This window comes from Limanda limanda, chromosome 21 (assembly GCF_963576545.1).
Source record: "Limanda limanda chromosome 21, fLimLim1.1, whole genome shotgun sequence".
NCBI lineage: Eukaryota > Metazoa > Chordata > Actinopteri > Pleuronectiformes > Pleuronectidae > Limanda > Limanda limanda.
The window spans coordinates 1,791,273-1,817,041 of record NC_083656.1 but is presented as its reverse complement, the minus strand read 5'-3'; the positions used below and the strand labels follow the sequence as shown (position 1 = coordinate 1,817,041).

At 40.9% G+C, this 25,769-nt stretch overlaps 3 protein-coding genes across 6 annotated transcripts in view; all 3 read left to right on the top strand.

Moving 5' to 3' along the window:
- The first annotated feature begins 1,905 nt into the window (after window positions 1-1,905).
- pdk2a (pyruvate dehydrogenase kinase 2a) lies at window positions 1,906-18,844 on the top strand. The gene is made up of 11 exons (XM_061094831.1): window positions 1,906-2,070; window positions 4,623-4,764; window positions 12,967-13,038; window positions 13,238-13,422; window positions 14,298-14,387; window positions 14,582-14,659; window positions 15,003-15,079; window positions 15,179-15,277; window positions 16,408-16,518; window positions 16,638-16,751; window positions 17,526-18,844. Exons 1-11 carry the CDS (start codon window positions 1,953-1,955, stop codon window positions 17,667-17,669), a joined length of 1,230 nt encoding a protein of 409 aa, XP_060950814.1. The 5' UTR covers window positions 1,906-1,952; the 3' UTR covers window positions 17,670-18,844.
- A 362-nt stretch (window positions 18,845-19,206) lies between these two features.
- On the top strand, window positions 19,207-24,188 carry LOC133028134 (uncharacterized). The gene is made up of 9 exons (XM_061095327.1): window positions 19,207-19,272; window positions 20,497-20,571; window positions 20,780-20,830; window positions 21,323-21,379; window positions 21,537-21,579; window positions 21,668-21,847; window positions 21,927-22,196; window positions 22,796-22,885; window positions 23,593-24,188. The coding sequence occupies exons 1-9, from the start codon at window positions 19,207-19,209 to the stop codon at window positions 23,997-23,999; spliced, it is 1,239 nt and encodes a 412-aa protein (XP_060951310.1). The 3' UTR covers window positions 24,000-24,188.
- Window positions 24,189-25,014: 826 nt separating this feature from the next.
- Window positions 25,015-25,769, top strand: part of myo1d (myosin 1D) — an 87,812-nt gene continuing 87,057 nt past the window's right edge. For all 4 annotated transcript variants that reach the window (XR_009683274.1, XR_009683275.1, XR_009683273.1 and 1 more), the window contains exon 1: window positions 25,015-25,572. Coding sequence is in view for 1 of the 4 variants with exons in the window: in XM_061094399.1 (XP_060950382.1) it covers window positions 25,478-25,572 (95 nt within the window). In the remaining 3 variants the exon portion in view is untranslated. The remainder of the gene's footprint in view (window positions 25,573-25,769) is intronic.

Below are 25,769 nucleotides of genomic sequence, written 5' to 3'. Positions count from 1 at the left end.
CCACTGTCCTCGTTGCATGGATATGAATTTATGAGCATCTTTAAAGTTCTGCTCCTGCTTGTGCCCTTTTTATATAAGTGAGAGATTTAATATGAAACAATTCTTCTTTGAAACGTCCAAAAATCAACTCGACCTGCTCGTTGTTCTGTATTTTTTTGAATTGTGTACTTTCGATAAAAGTTCAAACCTAAAGTGAAAGTGAGGAGACGTCAGATCTTTACCTGCGTCTTCGTACTTCTCTGCTTAAACTTCTTAAAGACGTAAGACGAAGGACAAACACTCAATTAAACACTTTGTATCTGTCACACTCGTAACAATCGCTATTATTCCTAAAACTTTATTACATTACCTAATCCCAGTGGTGTATAAAGTACTTGAAAGCCATACTTGAGTAAAAGTACAGATATCTTACCTGAAAGTGACTTCGGTAAAAGTAAAGAAAATGACTTGAGTAAAAGTCTTAAAGTAGCTCATATTAAAAGTACTTAAGTATCAAAAGTATCTGGTGTTGAAATATACTTAAGTATCAAAAGTAAAAGTACAAGTACCAAAATAAAAAATGCAAAGTGCTTTTTATAGTAGTCCTATACAGACACAAAACAACCCAACATGTTTCTCCTCAAGGTTTATCTCAACTGACTGAAAAATTATAACAACAATATGTATATAATGTATAATTTTACAAATTTTGAACTCTAGATGAGAGAGAGAGAGAGAGAGAGAGAGAAAGAGAGAGAGAGAGAGCTGCGCCAACCTCCGCTGCTCAAGTAACGAGCCAGTTTGAGAAAGTAAGAAGTAGAAAGTACACATATTTTTGTTCAAATGTAACGAGTAAAAGCAAAAAGTCGTCAGGAAAAGAAATACTCAAGTAAAGTACAGATATGTGAAAAATCTACTTAAGTACAGTAACAAAGTATTTCTACTTCGTTACTTCCCACCACTGCCTAATCCCATTGAATAGATTTTTTATTGGTATTTGTGATGAAGACAACATGATCCCACGCTGCTTCACAACATTGTCACACTAGTTGTTTTGTGATTGTCTTGATTGAGAGACCCCTAGTGGCTGAAATTACATATCGTACCTTTAATAATTTACTAATATAAATAAACAGCATCTGAGGCGCGATGCTGTGCACACGCTTTAAACACCCCAACCCGGTAATGATAACTTTTTATATCGTAATATTATTTCACAATGATGTCATTTATAATGTATAAAATATAATTTACTTCTTTCACTACAGATATAAATAATATTTGTAGAGAAATGTACACGTTGATTGCATGAGGATGTATTTGTTAATGTGTATGAGATATAGAAATACACACATTATACAATAAAACAAATTATAATAAGTATATCCGCAGGTATGGTGTACAACATTAATTTGTATAAAAATAGTATTTTATAAAATGAGAAGTAAATGTAGCAGTTCTAGCTTTGTGAAGTAAAGAGCTGTATAAATAAACTAGTATTATATTATTATATTATTATATTATTATATTATTATATTATTATATTATTATATTATTATATTATTATATTATTAGATTATTATATTATTATATTATTATATTATTATATTATTATTATATATAACATTATAAAACTATAACATTCGTGGTGGTTGTTTGATAAGTGATCAATACATCACACTATTGCACAATCACAGACAAACGCAGCAGCTTCCTGATTGGCTGTGGCTGCACAGAGACATTATCTAACCCCGCCCCCCAGCGATTCCTACTGGCCAGCTGCGAACGTAAATAAACCCAACCGGGGCTTCTGATTGGCTGGAGCGCTTCTGCGTGCCCGCGGGTCCCTCGGAGGCGCGTGCCCGTGTCAGCTGGACCAGCAGTCAGTCGGTGGAACCGGGGACGAGCGTTCACCAGTCCCACCAGTCCCACCAGTGTCCTCCTCCTCCTCCTCCTCCTCTTCGTCAGCCAGGATGAAGCTGGTTCGGTTCATCATGAAGAACGCGGCTCTGGCGAGTGTCCCGCAGCACATCGAGCGCTTCTCCAAGTTCTCCCCGTCCCCGCTGTCCATGAAGCAGTTCCTGGACTTCGGTGAGTACAGACCTGCTCCTGTGGTGGTCAGCGTGTGTCAGAGGGGAGGTGATCATGTGGCTGCAGCTCGAGTCCCAATGCATGTGTGCAGAGGATGAGAGCTGAGTGTGCAGCAGCAGCAGCAGCAGTAGACTGATGTTCATTCTGCAGAGAGTTGCATCAGCTCTGCAGCCTCTGGGCCCTGAGACTCTGCAGAGCTGATTTTAAGATCTAAGATTTAAGATACATTTTTATTTGTCCCAAACACATGCACAGACATGCAGAAGCACACTCATGCAAGGAAGGAGGGAAATGTAACCTCAGCTTTTAACCCATCTGGTTCAGGACACACAGAGCAGTGAGCAGCCATGTACGGCGCCCGGGGAGCAGATGTTGGGGGAGTGAGGTGCCTTGCTCAGGGGCACTAGACAGGGTAGGGAGAATCCTCTTGGATTTTTTGGACAGATCAATCCAGGTTCGTCTTTTTGTTGTTTCTCCGTGGAGTCGAACCAGAGACGAACCAGAGACCTTTTCTGCCCAGAGTCCAAGTTTCTGCATCACAACAGTGAGGCTGCAGCTCTCAGGTCAAAGGTCAGCAAACTCATTCTGCAGAGGAACTCATCTCAAGTGAAGCTTCACGAGCAGAAACACATATTGATATTATATATCATCTTATACAATAATATTGTCTTTCGCACACTCTGTCTACATATTCTTACACTCATAGTATATTATATTATCTATTGTATAGTCAAATACTTATATTTATACCTCTACTATATATCATATATTATATCATACTCTCTGTATGTTCTTTGTATATATAAGTCTATATACACATATTTATACATGTGTACATGTTATTATTATTATTATATTTACTATTATTATTATATATACTGTTGCTGCCATTATTGCTATATACTGCTATTATATTGGTATAATTACTATCATATATATATTATGTTATATATATATACTATATATACTATACTATTTTTATATACTGTCTAACAATAACATTACCATCATATCATCAGTACTATTACCATCATCTTGCCACTGCACCTTATCTACCTATTTATCTTGTGTTTCTGTTTTTATTCTTTCTACCTCAATATTTTTTATTTTATTCTATTGTATTGTATTTTATTGTATTCAAATATACCGGCTGCTATGACGACTTAATTTCCCTTCGGGGATGAATAAAGTAATCTATCTATCTATCTATCTATCTATCTATCTATCTATCTATCTATCTATCTATCTATCTATCTATCTATCTATCTATCTATCTATCTATCTGTCTATCTGTCCATCTGTCCATCTATCCATCTATCCATCTATCTATCTATCTATCTATCTATCTATCTATCTATCTATCTATCTATCTATCTATCTATCTTTCTATCTATCTATCTATCTATCTATCTATCTATCTATCTATCTATCTATCTATCTATCTATCTATCTATCTATCTATCTATCTATAACATAATGATTTTGGGCTGCAGCCATTTGTAATATGTTTTTTGTGAAAATCTACCTAAAATTTAATTTAAAGTTTGGTGAAAATGTCTGAAAATGGTGAATCCGTCCATCACTTTCCCAGCTGACAACTTGAATCTGCTTGTTTAGTCCATTTTAAGGTATAAAAGTTAATCTACATCAATGCTGATTCCAGAATGTGTCACTAATACGAATGCTGTGTCTCGATCTCCAGACCGACACGTGCTATTTACAGTTCATAAGTGTCCTCACGCTGTCCAGTATGACACGTGCTCCACTGTAAGAACCTGTATGGCGAGTTTGGAATGTCTCCTACTCGTCTGTCTCCGTCCCGGCCCGTCCCGACGTGTTTTCATACTTGTGAGAATCCTCGGACCCGTCGCCCGGGGCAGATCCCTTTTCACGTTTTGTGAACAAATATGTTTTAAGTGGAGCAGGCAGCAGGTTTTAAGGCGAGAGACAATCGGTGCGAGCAGAACGACTGTGTTTTGATTTGTGACATCACTTTTTTGGAAACGTCATCAGGCCTTGTTTTAGTTTGAAAACTCCACGGCTGCAGTTTAGACTCTTTGGAAAAGATGCTCACTTCCTGATTGAGTCTCAAGGCCCAGTCACACTTTAGGTCAATGGGAACTGGGTCAAAGTTCACCACAGTTGGACTCCATGCGGAGCCACACTAGGAACCAGCTTCCCCACAGGAAGTGAATGGTTTATTAGACCCCCGGTTGATCGGAAATGAGCGGCTCACCACTAAGGAGCTGAAACGCTCTCCTGATGAAGACCTTGGTCGGTTTAAGACGCCGTTTCAGATGAAGCTGGTCAGTGAGGACGGAGGCTCAGGGTCCGACAGAGTCATAGAGCTTCAACTACTCCTCATTGTTCTCATTGATTACGTTATTCTGATTAGATCTAAATTAACATATATACAAAAAACAGATCTCTTCACAGTTTCCCTCAACCCAGATACCTGGATTCTCCTCAGCCAACCAGCTTATCAATAAATACTGATCAGCACTGTGTGTGTGTGTGTGTGTGTGTGTGTGTGTGTGTGTGTGTTGTCTCAGGCTCGATCAACGCCTGTGAGAAGACGTCCTTCGTCTTCCTGAGACAGGAGCTTCCTGTGCGTCTCTCCAACATCATGAAGGAAATCAACCTCTTGCCCGACAAACTTCTCACGACCTCGTCGGTGCAGACGGTTCAGAGCTGGTGAGTCACGGGTTTGATTTATCTGATTTATGAATAAGAGAACAAAACCGTATCAGGGCCCAGATCCAGATCCAGATCCAGATCCAGGTCCAGATCCCCTGTTGGCTGCAGAGTCGACAGCTGCCGACTTGTTTATCTTCGTGGAATGAGGTCGTTTTATTTTCCCACTGCGTCATCATCGTGCTCTGAATTACAACGGCAGCCTCTGACCGAGTTGGACGACTCCTGTGTGTGTGTGTGTGTGTGTGTGTGTGTGTGTCTTTGTGTGTGAGAGCGAGTGTGTGTCTGTGTGAGTGAGTGTGGGGGGGAGGGGTTCTTAGCTGTGAACTTTACCCCAGTTTCTTGTCACGTGTCGTTGTTTTCAACTGTAGTCTGCTCTACTGAGGGAAATTCAACCTGACAAAAAAAAAATCCACTGTTTTTAATTTTAATAACATTCCAGTTTTGTCTGTTGTCAAAAAAAACATGTTCTTTTATCCTTTAAGAGAAGTAGAGCCAAACTCAGTTTTGCTCAAATCCAAGTATTTGTTTAGGAAGCAATGAACAGGTTACGGCAAAAAAACAATGGGCTTCCAGTACATTAGGTGTATCAGAGCGCGATGGACATCCGGCATCTGTCCATTTTATACAGTAGATCTTCGTTCCTCCTCCTCGGAAGTGCGCACGCGTAGTCCATCCTCCTGGCTTTTGGAATACGGAAGTTGACAGGAAGACACTCCCAATGATGCTATAGTTGCTAGGCAACGAGTTTTACTTCAAGAACGTCCTTGAACCACAGATGCAATATGGGGCAAAGGTGTTTACAATTGGAGAAAATATTATTATGTTTCAGCTTCATCAAAACAAACCTGAATGTGTAAACATTCGCAGCCTCAAAACCAAAGCTTTATACAAAATTAAGTCAACAGAGCCGCTCTGTCCAACCTCGAGACTTATCAGACAGCTGGGGGACTGACCATTCTGAGAATGAAAAGATGATTATTTCTGCTATATCGGCTATATGTTCTGTTTGTACAGACATTCAAACGTAGATTAAACATTAGGAAGGAAAAGGTTATTAAATCATTTGTACAAGGCATAATGTCTAACTAAATTACTTCTATCTGTATTGTTAAGAATTCTGTCAGACACAACCTATAGTTAAAAGTTTGAAATTCCTAACAAACCCTCTTTTCACACCCTTAAAGGGTGTGACCACTTACTGGGAATTTCATGTTTCCCTCAACCTTTATCCCATCCAGTGCAAACCCGTCCTCAATCCTCATCGTCTTCATCTCCTTCGTCCTCTGCTTCCTCAGCTTCAGCTTCAGCATCACCATCACCTTCCACAGCATCAGCTCAGCTGGGGGCATGAGGCATGTTTTCCTCCCTTAGAGCCTCGGTGATGATTTAATTTCAGAGTCTACTACCATGTCATGTCATGGTACGTAGAGGTGGAGAGGGCACTGGTCACCCAGCCACCAGGGGCGGTTTTTGAAAAAATGTCTTTCAATTTTCCCATCATAGTGCACACACATAACCCTTCCTGCCAGTAGAAGGGGCCAGGGCCATTCGTTTCTGTGTGACCTAACATGGTTGTAGGAGATCTACTCCCAGAACAAAATTATCATCAATTGTCAGTGAGGCTTTTTCCAATTTTAAGAGTCAATGATCTGGATCTTAGCCTTGTAAAGATCCTTTCGTGGAATTGATACTTGCCAACAGGCCAGGTGTTTAAGCTTGCACTGTAACAAGCCAGGTGCAGGGCGTAGTCGGTCGTGGTGGAGGAGGTGGAGTTGTCACCGGATGGGAGTGAGTTTGTGAAGACATGATGCCCAGATCCCAGAGTTTGAAAGGAAAACAAACAGAAAGATGATTAATTTACTGCGATGCGTAATTTAGATTAATGGTTCTATAAGCTTATAATTAAAAACAAACAAACTAAATAATCAAACAAAACATACATACCCTCTTTTGGTAGTCAACTATTTCACTAAACCTTTTGAGGAGTGGTCGGCCAAATCAGTGGACATTAAAAATAAGAAATTAAACAAGTTGAATTTCCATAAGCAGCAGACATGACAGTGTTTGAGTATTTGTGTTCAAACCATTTTCCAAAATTCATTCCACTGCTCCATAACACGATAATTCAGAAGCTTTGACGTCAAACTGTCCTGTGAAAAAACAGGAATCACATACAAAGGACAAATGTATGAAACATGAGATTCAATCAAACATTTCAGAGTTGACAGCTGAAACAGGTCAAAACGATTTAAATAAAAGTAAGTCTGCCACAATTTCCTTCATGATGAAATAAAAACAATAATTGGAGCATAACAACACCTTTCAAATCAAGAGCATAAGATGTTAAGATAACGTATAAAGCAAAACAAAAAATAAAAACCTAGTTTTAAAGTTAAAGGGTCCCAAATGAATTTTAAATATAATTATAGATATGTCATTCAAATAAGTGTGTAACCAGAGGGCCTTGTATTATGGTTTCTGCATTTCATTTAAGATGAAACAGGCTATGAGTTAAAGTGTATTTGACCTCTGACCTTTAACTGGATTTTTTATTTATTCGTCTTCCCAATGGTGAAACTATTTATTTTAGGACTCTCCAGAGTCTAACAAGAGTTACTTGGGGGTGAATCAAACTCCTAGTTTAAATTCCAACTGTAAATAGATTTAACATGTCTTGACTATTGAATTTAAATGGATGATTTGAATGTGGAATAAAAGCAACTGCAGGTGAAACTGAAAAAAATATCTAATTCTAGGCAGCACAGAATTAAGTTTAAAGTTAAGTTTGAATTTTTCCTGATATGATTGAATTGGCTGATATAAAAAGCACATGAATAATTTCAGCTCTAAGAAATAAAAGTCAGCATTACAGCATTTCAACAAAACACAATCAATAATCCCTCCTTTGAAACAATAATCCTAATCTTTCAGTTGATATTAAACAGTTGCCAGATCATGCCCTCAGACATAATCGATTATTGTTTCAACATACATTTTTGTGAAATAAAGATAAAAGAAAAAGAAAGTGTGGAATTTAATTTATATTCCAAAGAGAACAGATCAATTTTCTCTTCTCCTCAAACCCTGAGCAAAGCAAAGCAGATCAGCTCTGTCTAGCTTCACTGGACTCATGCATCAGAGCAGTAACTAAAAAAAAACTAAAACATTGTTATCATCTTCATTGTAACAAAGCCACAGTTGTGGATGAAACTTTTGTAAGGGTGTAAATGGCTCAAAAATAATAAAAACAGAGAAAGAAAAGAAAAGAAAAAACATTGCACATTAACTGTACTTAGAGATGGGCATTTAAAGGACACATTAATGTGATTTTGTGAGGTTTGGTTAATCACTCATACTTGAAGTTATATTACAAATCAAATTAATAACTTGTGAAGTATTCAAATGGTCTTTACTATTATCCCTGAGGCCAAAACCTTTCTCCTTTCCTCTAATAGATATATTGGAAATATCTGAAAGAACAAATTTGTGCCAAAAAGTGTAATTTTAACAATTCCCTCTGGAATTCTTTATTTCTGAATGAAGCAAAAGTAAAAAACAAACAAACAAACAACATAGAAACAAACAACCAAGCCTCTTTGTGATCTTAACCCCAGTTGTAAGCTGTAAGGCTTCTGGCCCTCCCACTTTTCATCCTCTTGCTGTGCAAGTCTTAATCTTTCTTTGGCAAGTCCTAAACACATTTACCCCTCCCACCCTTACATACAACATATATCAGATGGCAAGCGCATATACCCCCTCTAGTTTAGGAAAAAGTTGTTTTCCAGTCAGTTTGTCGTTCCGTCAGTTTTTTTTTTTCTGTGTCTTCAGTCAGCCAGGTGACCTTGAGAGACATTTTCTCTCGTTTCCACACACACAAGCACTCCTACTCACCCACACATCTCTCGTTATCTCCCTGCACACAGACGCACGAACATTCAGTCAAGCGTGCTCTCTGCCACGTTTTTTAAAAAAATTTCTGGCAGAGACAGCACTCCCTCTTTTGAGATTCAACGGGCCGCGCCCCAACGTTTTCTACCACAGTCACTCAGTCAGTTGTTTTTTTTTTACCTTGCCTCCTTTTTCTCTCCTCCTCTCTCCTTTCCAACAGCCACACACTTCCATTCATACTAGTTACTCCACATCCTCTCTATATTATATAATCAATAGTAGTATGATAATTTTTATATAAGTAATTTCCTCTTTCAAATCCTTATTCGTAACAGCCTTCTGTTATTTGTGCCCAATTGAAACAATGGTGCCTCTGGTTTGTAAAGCTCCTGTTGCATTATTCAAATCAGTTCTTATTTCAGCCAATGGGCGGGAAGGTGCTCCAGCCTGTCTGGGAGGTTGATCCAAAGGTCGGCAGAGAAATCGTACGCCTCAATATCGCAGATTGGATTGCTCTCTCTCCAGCCTCCACTGAACAAAAAGATGGAATTCATTTGAATTTGTATCTGGTTTGTGTTCTCCTTTCCTCTTATTTGTTTGGTTTATTTGCGGAAGGCAACCAACATCAAGGGGATTGAATAAGTCATATGGATGAAAGAGTTGTGTATCAAACAGCTGTGAGATCATAGGAAAGGATTCCGCAATTCTGAGGTAAAGGGACGTAGGGTTGTTGAACTGCGTCACGTCAAAGGAAACATGTTAGCTAGATGATAGCCTAAGCACTTCTTAAAATCCATAGTTCTGATAACTTGACTGAGGAGGGCAGGAGATGATAGGCAAGGAGGAGATCAGCTCATCCTGGAATTCTTGAGAGAAGGGACCATACCAGAAATCGAGGAGAGCAATAGAAAGATCTGGGCTAACATCTCCAGGGAAGGATGAAATCAGTTGTGCAATGCTAAAGCACGTAGGTACTGTTGCATCACAGAAGTAGTGATGTTTGTATAATACGGTTGGAGAAGTTGCCGGTTGGTTGGAAAGAGGCGGTGAGTTAAACCAGGGAAGTATCTATCAAATCCAATGAACTATCGGTCAATAGCATTGACAACCCAGTGTGTAATCACACATCACGAAAAAACATTACTGAATGATTAGCATTTGATATGGAAAGTAGAAGAATCTCACCATCAGAGTGGATTCAGGAGAGGAAGAGGGACCAAGCAGCCGGTCTTATGCTGTGAAACAGAGGATAAGAAAACACAAGTTTATGAAGAGTCGGTAATTGCAGTGTTTTTTATATAGAAAAACCGATGTGATGTGATTGGAAGGAGGATTTTCCTGTTGGACTGACAGGCTGTGACCAGAGTCTTGTTATAGACACTCCCTATACATTTTACACTCTGTCTTTTCAATGTTAGAAAAACCTCGGCAAAGCCTGTTGGTTTGTTTGTCGGCGGGATTACTCAAAAACTACAGAGCGGATTTCCCAAAAACTTGATGGAACATGGACCAATAAAAAAAAAAACACATTAAACTTTGGTGAGTATATGAATTCTTGAACGTTGTGAGAGGGGACGTTTTGTGACATTTTCAGTCTCAGTTTTCAAGGAAACACTTTGTGAACAAACCATTTACTTTTATAAACTTTTTATAGAAGCAAATTACAAGTAGATAAAACATCATTCCTCCTTTAAATAGAAGTTTAAGACACAATCAATAAGTTATACACCAATAAATGATAAAATCGGCCTGTGGCATGAAAAACGTGACAAAACGTCATAATATTGTAAGACATCGATCAGACTAGTCTCACAAGTGTTAATACTTCCTTATTGTCTCCTGTGATGGTGACTGGACACACGTCCTCATCTGGAGCAGAGGAAAGGCTGTTTAACTAATTATTGTTCATTTTCTTTTAGTGTTCATGTTCTTTACACATTCAGTGCACAGTTCATAGCAGAATATACAGAGAAAAGGATCTTCTGGCAGTTTCAATCTGTTTCTGTCCAATATGCCACACTTCCCGTACGACACCCTTTTCAAAATAAAAGCACTACAGCGTTTCCGTTGACTGAAACGATACATTTGTTTTCTAAAGGTTGATCTGAGCTACTGTGTGAAACAGAACCAGTGACTTGGGGGTTAATTGAGCCAATGGTCATTGTTCACTACACACATACGCAACCCCATGTATACACTCATGCACACACAAACATACATAGATATGCATACATACACTAACACAAACTCTTTCTGTTTCACTGTTACAAGTTCAGGTTGATGTTCTGTCACAAATACCTTGTTGACTGATGTTAAGTTTAAGTCACACAAAGGTCACAGTTTAATCCTTCACCAACTTTATATGATGGGTTACTGTTCTGAAACCATAATAATTGAATAACCTGATTTAATTTCCATGGGTACACAACCACCCGAGGGATATATAGTAACTCTTGTTTGAAACAATTCATTTGATTCAATTTTATTTGTACAGACACTTTACAAAGAAGATCAAGACCTCAAATATTTTATAGAGAACCCAACAGTTCCCACAATGAGCAGCACTTTGGTGACTGGGGAGAGAGAAACTCCCTCATTAACTGGAAGAAACCTCTGGCAGAACCAAACTCAATGTTTTGCAGTAAAACCTTCAAATGTAAAAAGTGGCTCATCTTACCCAGTTCTCACTTACTGGTATTTATGTGACTATATAAGTCTAGTTTTAAACAAGGAAATACTATAGTTATACCAGAAACCTCAGAAAGTGTTACTCAGAGTCCCCAGAATTCTCGGTTACTCCGTGCAAATTTAATATGGCAGTGAGTCTCGAGATAACGTGTAGTTAGCCATGTTGAAGATTCCGGTCACAACACAGGAGCTTGCTCCGCTGCGGGGGAAGTCTGGCATAGTGATGTTAGACCACGCATTAGTGTGAGGATTATAGACCTCTGCCATTTGAGTGACGCTCCGTCAGTTTTTTCTGTGTCTTCAGTCAGCCAAGTGACCTTGAGTCTTCTTATCTCCTCCTCTCTCTCCCACAGACACACACATCTTGGAGTTCTCTGCCTTTACACAGACGCACGAACATTCACAGCCAAGCGTGCTCTCTGCCTTGTTTTTTTTTTTTTTTAATTTCGGGCAGAGACCGGACTCCCTCTTTTGAGATTCAGCGGGCCGCGCCCCAACGTTTTCTACCAGTCACTCAGTCCAACAGCCACACACTTCCATTCATACTAGTTACTTCACATCCTCTCTATATTATATAATCAATAGTAGTATAATAGTTTTTATATAAGTAATTTCCTCTTTCAAATCCTTATTCGTAACAGCCTTCCGTTATTTGTGCCTAATTGAAACAATGGTGTCTCTGGTTTGTAAAGCTCCTGTTGCATTATTCAAATCAGTTCTTATTTCAGCCAATGGGCGGGAAGGTGAAGGTGCTGGGGTACAATGTGTCAGGTGGTGCCAAGGTGCGCCTGATTTACCTTTAACCTGGGCCGAGTGTGAAGTAACCTCCTTCACTTCGTACGGTCCAGTCCACCTGGGTTCTGACCACTTTCTCTTGTGAACCTTGACTCTTACCCAGTCACCAAGTTTTACCTTCGGTTCTGCAGCTTCCTCCGGATCAGTCGCCAGGGCCCTGGTGACCTGATTGGAGAGAGCTACAGTAAGAGCAGTTAAAACCTTCCTATAACTCGACATTTCAATCTCAAAAACATCCACCGGTGGCACCTGACCTCCATCCCTGGTAGGACCTGGCATAACTCTGCCAATCAACATTTATACCTTTTTCTTCGTCTGATTCTAATCCAAATGTTAGGTCTTTCCTTTTCCCTCTTTTTAGGTGGGAGACCGAATTTGAGTTAAATTCGTAGCTAATACTCACACACCAACCTGGAGGTCAGGCTTTTTGTTTTACAGTGTGCGTCTTCACGCCAACTCACCCATCAACCGCCGTCGCGGAGCTATTTTCCGATGGGCGCCTGGCTGAATTTTAACTCGGGTCTTTTTAAGTGGGAGACTTTTTCCTCATTCTGAGAATGAAAAGATGATTATTTCTGCTATATCGGCTGTACGTTCTGTTTGTACAGACATTCAAATGTAGATTAAACATTAGGAAGGAAAAGGTTATTATTAAATCCTTTGTACAAGGCATAATGTCTTACTAAATTACTTCTATCTTTATTGTTAGGAATTCTGTCAGACACAACCTATAGTTAAAAGTTTGAAATTCCTAACACTGTCTCACATTTATAACACATGTTAATTTGTGTGTTTGTGCGTATGTGTGTGTTTGTTATGATTCGTCAGGTACATCCAGAGCTTAATGGAGATCCTTGAATTCCTCGACAAGAATCCTGACGACCACAAAGTCCTGGGAGAGTAAGTTTCTCATGTCTCTTATATTCCGACCTGCTGATCTGTGATTAGCTTTCATGTCTTAAAGAGACACAACAACTCGAGCGGATGTTTTTTAGCTCTGAGCTCGTATAAGACTTAGGTTTTTCCACCCCCTCCCTTCGATTGGGACAGAAGTGAGTTTCCCCTGACACCTGAACCGCGTCACGTTCATCCTCCCCAGGTTTGTCGACGCCTTGGTGACCATCAGGAACCGACACAACGACGTGGTGCCCACCATGGCCCAGGGCATCATCGAGTACAAAGAGGCCTTCTCCCAGGACCTAGTGACCAACCAGAACATCCAGTACTTCCTTGACCGATTCTACATGAGCCGCATCTCCATCCGCATGCTCATCAACCAGCACAGTGAGTCACTCACCGTCTAGTTCCATAATCCACTATATTGTTTCCCGGTTCCAAATAATCTTTTAAATCACTAGCCATTTATTTTCTTGATGTTAGACACCAGTTGGGTTTTGAACTATAATATTTATATTTAAATAATACAGCAAGTGAGGAAATACTACTGCAAAAGTACTAAATATCTGTACAACCTTCACTACAGAATTATTAGAGGGACATAAACTTTCTTCTTCCTCCTTCCAGTTGTCAGTTAGTTTATGTGTCACCTGGGTTGTCATAGTGATAAGATAACAGAGCTTTGGAGGTCAGTGGTTCAATCCTCTCTCTGTCAACGTGTCCTTGAGCAAGACACTGAAACCATCAAACCATCACAATCAACGTGATGTCATTTGTTTGTTTTTTCATCCATTTCCGTTTATCTCTGACATTCTTTGATCCGGTTGCTGAACAGATGAACATTTGTCTGATGATAGTGAGTCGTGAGCTCGTAGACGTGTCGTCATTGTTGTGATGTTGTCGTGTTTCACAGCGACTGTTGCATGAAGGGAAACATCGATGTTTCATTAACTATAGAGCCAGGTTTGTTATTTCCTCCCAGGCTGAGTAAAATATGTTTTATTCCCAATGTAGAGTAGTATCTGTTATAACTGTAGTATATATATTACATTCAGTACTTCCTATGTGAGCAGAAACGTGTCACTATCAAATATTGAAAAGTATCACAAGTTGTCATTGAATGTTTATTATACATGATAGAACATCTTACAAATTATTGATGTCCTGTTGCAACTCTCTCTAAACTTGCTCTTTAGATGTTCCATTAATTACAGATGACTCACCGTGTCCTGTTTTTAACGTGAAGACTTTTCTCTCTGCAGCTCTCATCTTCGACGGCACCACCAACCCCGTCCACCCCAACACCATCGGCAGCATCGACCCTCTCTGCCGGGTCGAGGACGTCGTCCAGGGTAAATATGAATTATGTTTGGAGCTGAAGAGTTTGGGTGAATTATGAGGTGATAATTGCTGTTGTCTCTAGATTGAAGATTAACCAAGGATTAGTCCCGTTTTTTTTTTTTGCATTGATTTAACACGATATGTTGCCTTTTCATGTTCTTTTAATGTTCTAATCCTGATTTCTGATCTCGCTGCTTTTCATCAGACGCCTTCCACAGTGCCAAGATGCTGTGTGAACAGTACTATCTCTGCTCCCCCGATCTGATTCTGCAGGAGATGAACAGTAAGAGTAAACACTAACTCCCTTTTTTACTGTAAATCCAAAGTATTCCGTGGTGCAAAAGTCCACTGGTGAGGTTTTTTAGATAAAGGAGCGACGCCCCCTGTGTGCACATGCAGAGCGATTGTAAGGAAATCAGCCAGATGGACCTGATGGGCCTCTAATTATAGCACTGAAGCTGAAGTAATGGGTTAGTGGGCCCGGCTGACTGCATCAGACAATATTGACACACAGGCCCGTTCCTCTCAGTCCTCACAAAGCAGAATAATTGCCACGGATGGAAAAAGGGATAATGTATTTTAAATGAAGTGGATGAAATGAAGGAAACGCTGCTTTGTTTCTGCAGATAAGAAGAAGAACCACTCGATTAACATCGTGTACGTGCCCTCTCACCTCTATCACATGCTGTTTGAGCTCTTCAAGGTACAAAATACAACTCTAATTGTAATAATTCATCATGAATCATTTTCTAACACTGCTTTAAAATGAGACTAATCACGTGACGCGTCCAATTTCCTGCAGAATGCTATGAGAGCTACCATCGAGACCCACGAGAGCAGCAACAACCTCCCGCCCATTCAAGTCATGGTGTCTCTGGGAGGAGAGGACATGTCGATCAAGGTGGGTTGTGCATTACAACACAGCTGCTGGAAGTGGATGAGTAACGCTGTGGCTATTTTTGGTGCATTAGGATTTTTCAGCGAGCTTCAAAAAAACCATCACAAAAATCCCTGGAAGGAACCGAGCAGCAACGAGACCCTTTAGGTTTAGAGCCTCAATTTAACAAGTGAACAAACATCCGGGACCTGTTCTCTGTCTGAGTCTCTACAGCTGCTGTCTGTGTCTGTTTCCTCCCATAATGTCCACACACTAAAAGCAGATTTAACCCCGTCTGCAGGAGTGAACGTGAAAGGTGTCTTTGTTTTTATGATCTGTTTAACGAGTCCAGGGACGACTGTAACCATAACACGCTTTCACCCGGGTTAATATTCTACAGTGACCTCCCTGCACAGGTCTCAGATCAGTTGAGTCTTTGTTTACGAGGCACCGCCCTTTTTCTCACTGGCTCCCAAATCGTTTTCTCTAAACCTGTTATGCAACGACTTGACCCTCGATTAGGCAGCGTGCCGCCTGGCGAGCAAATCTACTGAGCTCTGATGAGATTAGCTGCATGAGCCGTGAACCGTCATATTCACAGAGCCTCAGTTATAATGCTCCTGTGTTGCCACAACAACAAGTACAGACTGAAGGAAGTGACTTTTCACCAAAAAGCTACTGAATCTCTCCAGGTTTTTCCGGGTCGGGTTTGGGTTTCCACATCTCTGGGTCTTTCCGGGTTCAGGGAGACATTCTGACCCGTGAAGAGCTCTAGTGTGGGGGAGCCTTCTGGCATTTTGGCAAGAACGTGGTAATCCAACCGGTCCTTATGAACTGAGCTCAGGTGTTCACGCCCAGACAGAAGCACACACTGCACAGGGAAAGGAAAGGAAAACAGTTCCAGAACCAGGAAACCTAAAATCTCATGATCCTGAGGATATGTCGCTCTGTGTCAGCTGCAGGTCGTAAACGTCCATAAGATAAAACGTTCCTCTCCGCTCCTCTCGCTCCTTCACTACGACGAGAGGCGAAGTAAACAAACAGAAATCCAGATGTTTGTGACACTCGTCTGCCGACATCACCCTCACCTGTGTCCCTGTCTCTGTCTCTACTTGTCTCCCTGTCTCTGTCTCTACTTGTGTCCCTGTGTGTAGGTGAGCGACAAGGGGGGCGGCGTCCCGTTTCGTAGGATGGAGAACCTCTTCAGCTACATGTACTCCACCGCTCCCGCTCCACAGATAGGAGAGTACACGCGGCCTCCTCTGGTGAGTACAGACCCAAGAAACCATCCAGGGTTGAATTCATTAACTCGTTCGTACTCTTGGATTCACTGAAACACAGATGAACACCCTCCTAAACCCTCGCTCCGCCCGCTCTGTTGCAGGCTGGCTTCGGCTACGGCCTGCCCATCTCTCGACTCTACGCCAAGTACTTCCAGGGCGACCTGCAGCTCTACTCCATGGAGGGCCACGGCACCGACGCTGTCATCTACCTGAAGGTGAGCGATGGGGATGGTGCATGAAGCTGAGACCGGACGCCAGGAGATTGAGAGTCTGCAGCACAGAGCAGGGAGAAGAAATGGGCCTGAAATGTTAAATATTGACCAGTTCATTATCTATATATTCCTATATTGTTAGGCTTTCTCACAGTAAGGACTGGATCGCAGACCAAGGTGCAGAAAACACTTCGATTTATGTATTTCAAAATGTAGTCCAATACCATACCAGGCAAACAGAGCTATAAAAATGCAGAATCCTGACGATGACAATCCGACAGGGGACTACAGAAAGACTGGATTTATATAGAAGGTGGAATAAAGACAAGACACAGGTGAACAAATCAGGCAAACAATCAGGGTGATGATAGGGAACAGGTGAGGGAGAAAAAGGCCGGGAAGCAGCAGAGGGCGGAGTCTCCGGACAATGACAGAAAGCACATGACCTGACAACATAAACACAACAAGCACATGACAAAATAAATAAACAGGGAGAAATATGTGGCCTAACAAAACACATGCAGGAGGCACAAGGGGAAATGTCTTAGTTCACATATATATCCTAGTTATTGTCAAAATAATCTCATCAAACACAAATTTCCCTTGTGGATCCAGGATCTGCACATTTATCCAGATCTGCTCCAAAATTCAATGTGTTCTTCATCGTGTCAGTTCCCAGCTTTCTTAAAATCTAATGGGAATAGATTCAGTAGTTCTTTCCTTCAGTTGTGTTTGTGTAATCTGACACAAACAAACCAGATGTTCTTCTCGCTCCAGGCTCTGTCCACTGACTCCATCGAGAGGCTGCCTGTCTACAACAAAACCGCTCTGAAGAACTACAAGGTGAGCCAGGAGGCGGACGACTGGTGCATCCCCAGCAAGGAGCCCCTGGACCTGAGCACCTACAAGGTGGCCAAGTGAAAGTGTCCCGGTGCTGCAAGAGTCTCCCCAGTCTCGTGTCATCGCTCTGCTGAGCCAGGAGGGGGCGCTTTGCTTTTAGCCTTTAGCTCGTTCTCCTTGTTTTCAGTCTCTGTCGTTCTGCTGCTTCTTCATGAGAAAATAGACAAATAGGAAACAGATACTAACACTCGTCACCACTGAGGCTTCGGAGGTGCAGCTCCGATGTTGCTACAAGTCACTTTTTATGCATCAGCAGTGTTTGTGTGTGTGTGTGTGTGTGTGTGTGTGTGTGTAGCGGCAGCACCCAGCATGCAATGGGAGTAAAGAACGGTGTGAATATGAGTGGACTGATGACGAGTAGCAGAAGCTGGTTTAAGTTTTCCCATCTTAAGACATTTAACATGTTCTGACGTGTAAACGTTTGAGGGAAACACTGAAACCAGATGTTGAGCATTTGAACGAGAACCACTTCCTGTTGTCTTCACGTCTCCGAGGCCTTAAAGTAGCAAACTCACCCAAAGGCTCCTTCATCGAAACTACTTGAACTATTGAAACGAATCCCTCTTGTTGCACGTTGGTACGTTTCCACTACTGTGAGACTGGGAAGTGTAGATCTGAACAAAATTAGCTTTTGTGATTTCCATGATTTTCTTCCCTCTTGAGTCCAGACCGTGTTCTTTCAGTTTGAGAACAGGACTTATTGATTTCCCGTTTAGATTCTCTAACTCTAAATATACAGAGGACAGAAGAAACCCAGAGATTTATGTGTGGACGTTTGTTCGCCCTTGTGATTTTTTCATTTCTTTAAAACCATGGTAACCAGTGTTCCCACTGAGTGATAAGATACAGAGTTATCTTAGTATTAGTTCTTTTTTTTTCCCGGACAAGGATGAATGTAATAAGTCTTCCGTGCATTAATTAGCATTAATTATTATATAATAGCAGCTGCAGCAGTGAAGGGCCCAGGTTCTCTCTGCTCTTCAGCTGATTCCACTTCAGGCTGTTGAACCACAGGAGGTTGGAGTCTGATGGAGAAAGTCTCTGAGGGTTTGAGACGCTGGGTCATACGAGGACAAAGTGCGGATGTGTTTTCTTTTGTATTATATTTATCTTAATCATACAGTATGTGAAAGGTTATTTTTATAGCTACACATTTGTGACTGAAACGATTGTAAATACTGTAAATACAAACAATAAAAAAATTCACAACAACATTTCTTCTTGCAGTGTGTTGCTACAGTAGAAAGGGTAAAAGTGACCTGAGGGGGGCGCTATATACACCCTAACTTGAGATGACCCAAACCCACATCACTCTGAACATCTTTTCTTTTAGTATCTGAATGATTAAATCAGAGAGTTTAAATAAAGATAGACGACGTGACTGCTCCTCAGAAGTGAAGCCAAAGCACATTGTTCGCCCCCTGGTGGTTGGCTGCAGTATAGCTCATAGATGTCTTGTTATTTGATAATATAAAAGCAGTTGGCCGAGCATTTGACCCAGAAAATCGCGACTACTTCCTCTGCTCGCTTTGGTGCAGAATGACATCATCAGTGCAAGATGGCGGCGTCCGTACCTGGGAGACTTCAGCTTCATTTCTGGACAGAGGGTGGAAGTGGAGACACAGTCTGAAGTTAGTCTAGATATGTTAAAGGTGGATTTGTTATGTTCCACAATAAACAGTAAATGTTCCATCCATCATCAACGCGGTCAGAATGTAGAACAAGACGTGCTCCATAACTACTATTAATTATATTGATGCGATTTCCTCTGGACTTGTCTTCGATGTTTACCTCCTAACAAATTAATGTTTCTTTTCACACTTCGTCTCAGGACGTTGTGAAGAAGCTGCACAAATGAAAAGTTTCACCGCTGACCAAACAAACTGCAAAACTGCCAACAGACCATTAATTTACCGTGTGCGTCAGCGAGTCGTCTTGAGAAAAGTCACACTCGGCCCGAGCGGGAACGCCGGCGTCAAACTGAAGTTTGTAGTTTCCTCTTTTTATTGGTGCATCACTGCGTCCTCTACTTAAGGTCACGGTCGGACGGCGGCGCAGTTTCTTATCACGCCGACATGAAGAGGTAAGAGTTAAACGTGAGCATTTATTTCTTATCTGCTGATGTGTTTGGAAAAGATATTTGAAATGTAAAGATTTGTTTTTCTTTCAGTTCACACGTGTCCTTGTTCTGAACTTCTTATCACACACAAGCTGGTGATCACATAGAGATAAAGGTACATTTACTTTTATTACATAATCTCAGCAGCACATGAATTACTGGTATTTGTTAAATGTAGCAAACAATTGAAAATGCATCATAACTGTCATTTTAAATAAGTCATACAATTGTCGACACTGAGTAAGATTTTTGAAAAATGATAAACACAAATGCACAAAATCGTTATTGTTGAGAATAATATATAAAAATGTTATTTTGTTGTATCCTAGAAATAATATTCTACCTTATTTTCACAACTTTTAAGTTCATAACTTTTGTTTAAATATAAATTCACTGAATTCCCAGAACAAACATAACTGAGTTAACGATCCAGAAGAATTAAATCCATTCATTATTCAGGATTCCTTTATATTCTCCTTTTACTTTACTAGTTCATAGATAATACATGGAGATATTATATAGGTGTTTTCTTATACGAACAAAAACACAAACTTTTTGCTGAAATAATTCAAACCTCATGTCAAATAATTGTTATAATACTAATAATAATAAAATCAGAAGGTCATAAATGCATTGTTTCTTTAAGAAGACAATTAAACACAGAAGTGTAATTTGAATGAGAAAGTGTGTAATTGTCGTCTCATATTGTTTAACTGTTGTTGTCCCCAGATGGTTGCGTTGGCCGTGGCTGTGTTTGTAACCTTGTCGTCTTGTGCACTCGGCTGCTCGGGGAACATGAATTCTGTGAGTGTGATCTTTGTTCCCTGACGCTGCACAAGCTGAAATGCAGATGCAACATAACAATTCATCCATTATGCAACAAAACCTCCTGGTTTGGTGCAGACACACAACTGTGCCGAGCTTCAGCTTCAGAAAGAGAATAGAACATTTCACCGTGTTAACACCGATCGACTCAACTGACCTTTTTAAAATTCTTTTGTTTCTTTTCCAGTCTGAGCTGAATCTTCAGAGCTTGAAGATTCAACCTGCTGATGTTTTCAAGGTGAAATGATGATTTTGGAATTTATCCATTGTTTTCTGACAGTTTTGATTAATAATTTACTGGAAATGTACCAAACAATAACGGTAAAAACGGTATTCATACAATGAAGAGACTGTGAAGAGAAACAGCAACAACGTTATCACACATCTCACAATATGTGAAGATCAGAGACGCTGCTCAAATAAACTAAAAGAAATAAAATCCAATAAATGAAATTTAGAGTCTAAATAATTATGTTATCTCCCGAGTTTATGCTTTGAACTTAGTTTCAAACTCTTCTCTGCACTGACTGGGTCTCACTTTTAAGATATGTGTACTAAAATGTGACAGAACTAACCATTAAAATCCATCTTTTGCAGCGTTGCCTAACCCTAACCTGAGTTGAAACATCTGCATCACTTCTAATCAACCTAATTTATTATTAATTTGATATTTTTATTTGACATGTGAATCTGTGGTTAAAACAACTGTTTCCTGTGCTGTTCACTGCAGCAGATGAATAATCCACAGTGTGAGCAAACCTCACTTCAGCAGGACGCTCTGACGCAGGTGATCAATCTAATCTATAATCTAGGATCTATAATCTAGGATCTATAATCTAGGATCTATAATCTAGGATCTATAATCTAGGATCTATAATCTAATCTGTAATATAATCTTCCCTCCACATGTATCTGTTTCTGAATGTCTTTATTTTCATTCCCAGGTGAACATGAAGAGCCTGAAGAAAAAGACTCAGAGCGACTTCGGTCAGTCAATAAAAAAACAACATTCTTGACCCTAAAATATACAATATTTATTCCTCATTCTCTTTTTTAATCTCTCTGTCATCTGCAGGAACAACCCTTCTTACTTATGGCACGAGTGATGAGGAGGAGTACGACCTGCGTGTGTCTGAGGAAGACTCCAGGAGGAAGAGTGACCCCTGCTTCCACTACTCCGTCCTGGACCAGGCCTGGCGAGCCACCAACTCCTCCACCAAGTTGAAGATGTGCGACCGCAACGCCAAATGGAAAGGTGACTTCATCTCCTGTGCAAAAACATTTTCATTCAGCCATAAAGACACTGGTTCTGATCATTTTCTTTTTCATCACAGGCTGGTACCGCCTCTTCTACAAGGGTACGAGCATCCAGATGCCCGAGCGGTGCGTCCCGGTGAACAAGTGCAGCACCCACGCCCCGCTGTGGCTGAGCGGGCCGCACCCGAGCAGGAGGGACGGCATCGTCACCCGGAAGGTCTGCGGCCACTGGAAGAAGAACTGCTGCGCTTTCAAATCCACACCCATCCAGGTCAAGAAGTGTCTCGGCAACTACTACGTGTACAAGTTCACCAAGCCGGCGTCCTGTGATCTGGCTTACTGTGCGGGTGAGTGACCCCGGCACGTTGGTGGAGGGAAATCTGGTGAGGGGTCCTCAAGTGAAGGAAACTAAACTCAAGGAAGGAAGTAAAGGCAACGACAATAAAAAACACTTTAACCTGGTGCAACTGTTCTAATACATAAAGAAACTTTGACGATAAATGACAGTTATTCACATTTTCTATTTAGATGTGTATAAAAATGCTCATTCTGCAAAGACACTTTTAAAACAAGGTTCATTATTTACATTAAACATTGAAGAAGGTATTCAGATGTCAGGTTTTCTGATTTGAGACCAGCTGGTGTGTGTTCACCTCTTGTCTCCTGCGTGTGAATGTCTGACGGATTCAATTCATCCACTCGTTTATCAAGGTCAACTCTTCTCCAGGTTCTGGATTAAACCCAAACTTCTTCCTGTTTGTGTACAGACAATCTCCCCTATAGTCTTATGCCCCTGGATTACATACTAATATTAATATTAAGAGATTCGCCTGAACAAATCTGAACCCTTGGATCTTAAAGCTTCGGTCACAGTTTGTGGTTTTGCAGTAGTTTTTTTCCACAGTTGGATTCTGAGGTGTGAACGATGTTGTGCGTCTGTTCTCAGATGTCAACACACTGGTGTGTGCGCGCTGCAGAAAAAACCAGTCCTGTAAGAGCCGAGACAAGATCAACTGGAAGTGTATCACAAGGAAAGGTGAGTCACTCTCTGTTTTCCAACCACAACATCCAAACAATGATCTCATTTCAAAGGAATATTATTATATTTTTGAGGAAATGTGGGATTATTCACTTGCTTGCAGAGAGTTAGATGAGATATTGTTTCAAATCATTTCAATATTTAGCGCAGGTGAGAGATGGTGCTTTACATTCAAGTTTAATCATGGATTCAACATTTTTCTACTTCGTTTAAGTACTTGTAACTTTGTGTATGTTTGTGCTTTAATAACTATCATAATCATTATCATAATAATAAAGCTATAAATGAATGTGTCTGTGGCTTAAGCACTGACAGATCTGCTCTCAGCAACAACACAAAAATACACATTTACCAAAGTTATTATTATATTTAATTTGGTGTTTTGGGAGTTTCCAGTAGAAATAGAATCATCCCAAATTAGAATGTCACTCAGGTTTTAGCTAAATCCCTTAAATCCATTCAAGCTTCACCAAACTCCACACACTCACAGACATCGGTGCCTTTAACATGTTTCATTAATTTTCATGAATTATTCTCTGAGAAAATGTTATAGAAAGTGAACAAAAACACAACAAACAGATATTTTTTGTGGGAAAATTCCCAGTTTTTGTAAAATCCTGCTGACAAACAATCAAACATAGAACCAAGAAACCCAAAAAGGTCTCAGTGGAAACAGGAGATAATGGAACCTCTCCATGTTTCAGTGCTCAGCAGAAAGGTCCACTTCTTCGCCTCCTTCCCGGGTCAACTCTCCGGCAAGGTGAACCGGATCAAGTACAGCAAGGTGCTGGTGAACGTGGGCCGGGCCTTCAGCCGAGGAACCGGGGTGTTCAGGGCTCCGGTCAACGGGATCTACCAGTTCTTCTTCTCCACTCAGACCAGCAACACTGGCCAGAAGACGGACCTGTGGCTCGTGGTCAACGGCTACTGGGTGGCGGTGTCTCACACGCTGGTCACCCGGCCCTCGTCCGTGGGCAGCCTGGCCACGTACATGACCTTCCTGCGCCGGGGGGCTCGTGTGTTCGTCACACACAACTGTGGGAAGTCCTGGGCCAACGCGGCGTCCATGACCATCACCTTCGGAGGCTCCATGCTTGTACAGTTAAAATAACGTGTTGACAAGGGGGTTGAAAGTGTGTTGTTCTCTGATGTTTCCTTGTGTGTGAAGATGAAAGGGGATTTGTGTTTCAGTAAATATACAGAAAGTGAGAGAAAGACCAAGTTTACACTCTCTCAGTTTCTATTTCTCTTATATACAATTTAATTGGTGCTTTTTTTGTGTCAGAGCTAAATCCTGAAGTAAACGTGTGTCTAATTTAATGCTTGATTATACATTTTTAAATAAAATAAAAAACATAAATAAAAGTTTGTTGTTCATATTTATTCAATAATATTAGGTAATGTGTATTCAATAAAACATGTCTACTATATTTCTGATGTTGTCACTGCAGTAAAATGATTAAAAAATCAACTGCAAGTGTCCAAACATTATGCGACTAATCTAAATGTCTTATCTCAGAGTGGTTAAATACAAAGTCTAGTTATGAAAATCATTTAAATTTCATCTGCAATAATTATGAAAGAATATTTAAAAAGCAAAGTAGATAAAACAGAAAAGCTCAAGATGAATAAGGTGTATTTCTCAAGGCTGTAGGTGTAGAGGTATACATAATATATCATAATGTCACATAATTATAGTTATATGGTCATCATTGTGAATTTGGACTTTAAACCCTCTTTTAAATTTGAATCTATTTATTCATTATTGATTATATTTCAATTTTTCTTACCTACTCTCTTTTAGATTGTGGTTTTAAATACTCCAGTGTACATTGTTAAACTGATATATCATTATTCGGATCTTTCTCAGTTGTGTACACTAGGTGGCGCTGTGACACTGGAGTAAACCTGCAGGTGTGTTGTTGATGTTCTGAGTTTTAAACTCTTCACACAGCTCGAGTTGCTCCTAGCAACAGATTAAAGTCAGATTTAGTAACATCTGCAACATCTGGACTTTCTCTATTTATTACTTTATTATTCATTTTTTCCTTTTATGGTCACGGATGACATCAGGGACGTTTTCCTGTTGTTGTCATGTGACTGATTGAAACCGTGTGAGCAGAGAACCAGAGGCTGATCCCAGATGTTTGATTGACACCCGGGCAGCTCGGATCCAGATGTTTGATTGACACTTTTGTTTGAGAGGCACCTCTGCACGGAGCCGGGGGGCGGGGCCTGCACGGGGAGGCCGTCCTCCTATTGGCTGAATCCACAGGAGCCCGAACTCCAGGAACACGCAGCGATGGATCGGGCGTGAGAAGACGGAACTGCGCCTGGACATGAGGACTTCCTCCGAGGAGAAGAGAAGAAGAAGAAGAAGAAGAACCTCGGAGCCACATGTTGTCTTATTAGAACCTTTGAGTTTAACATGAGGACAGTTTGACTTGTTGACGCACGGATGGACGCGCGCACGGTGCTGGCTGTTCGCTGAAGCCGCCGGTGTCCCCTCTGCTGTCGGAACTTCAAAGCGACCGGTTCGCTACATTACTTCTCTTTGATCTTTCCTCGGACGTCCCGCCAGCTGGAGACATGGCCGAACATGAGAGCCTGGAGTTCGGGAAGGCGGACTTCGTGCTGCTGGACCACGTGTCCATGGAGGAGTTCATGGGGAACCTCAAACTCAGGTGAGTCCTCAGGTGGAACCTCAGACTCAGGTGGAACCTCAGGTGAGTCCTCAGGTGGAGGAGGTAAAGCAGCTCCGAGGAGGAAACAGGAGCGACCTTACTGCTTCCGGTCAGCCGGGAATGTGCTTCTGAAAGCGGCCAGGGCGTCAACAGGTGCCTGGAGCTCCCAACCAGAGAGAACCAGAGAACCAGAGAGA

Excerpts from the sequence above, each read along its gene's own strand:
- LOC133028134 (XM_061095327.1), top strand. The coding sequence starts at position 19,207 with ATGGCGGCGTCCGTACCTGGGAGACTTCAGCTTCATTTCTGGACAGAG. Across the intron at positions 20,572-20,779 it reads GCTCGGGGAACATGAATTCT|TCTGAGCTGAATCTTCAGAG; the intron begins GTGAGTGTGATC and ends TTTCTTTTCCAG. Across the intron at positions 21,380-21,536 it reads AGCAGGACGCTCTGACGCAG|GTGAACATGAAGAGCCTGAA; the intron begins GTGATCAATCTA and ends TTTCATTCCCAG.
- pdk2a (XM_061094831.1), top strand. The coding sequence starts at position 1,953 with ATGAAGCTGGTTCGGTTCATCATGAAGAACGCGGCTCTGGCGAGTGTC. Across the intron at positions 15,278-16,407 it reads GAGAGGACATGTCGATCAAG|GTGAGCGACAAGGGGGGCGG; the intron begins GTGGGTTGTGCA and ends CCCTGTGTGTAG. Across the intron at positions 16,752-17,525 it reads ACGCTGTCATCTACCTGAAG|GCTCTGTCCACTGACTCCAT; the intron begins GTGAGCGATGGG and ends TTCTCGCTCCAG.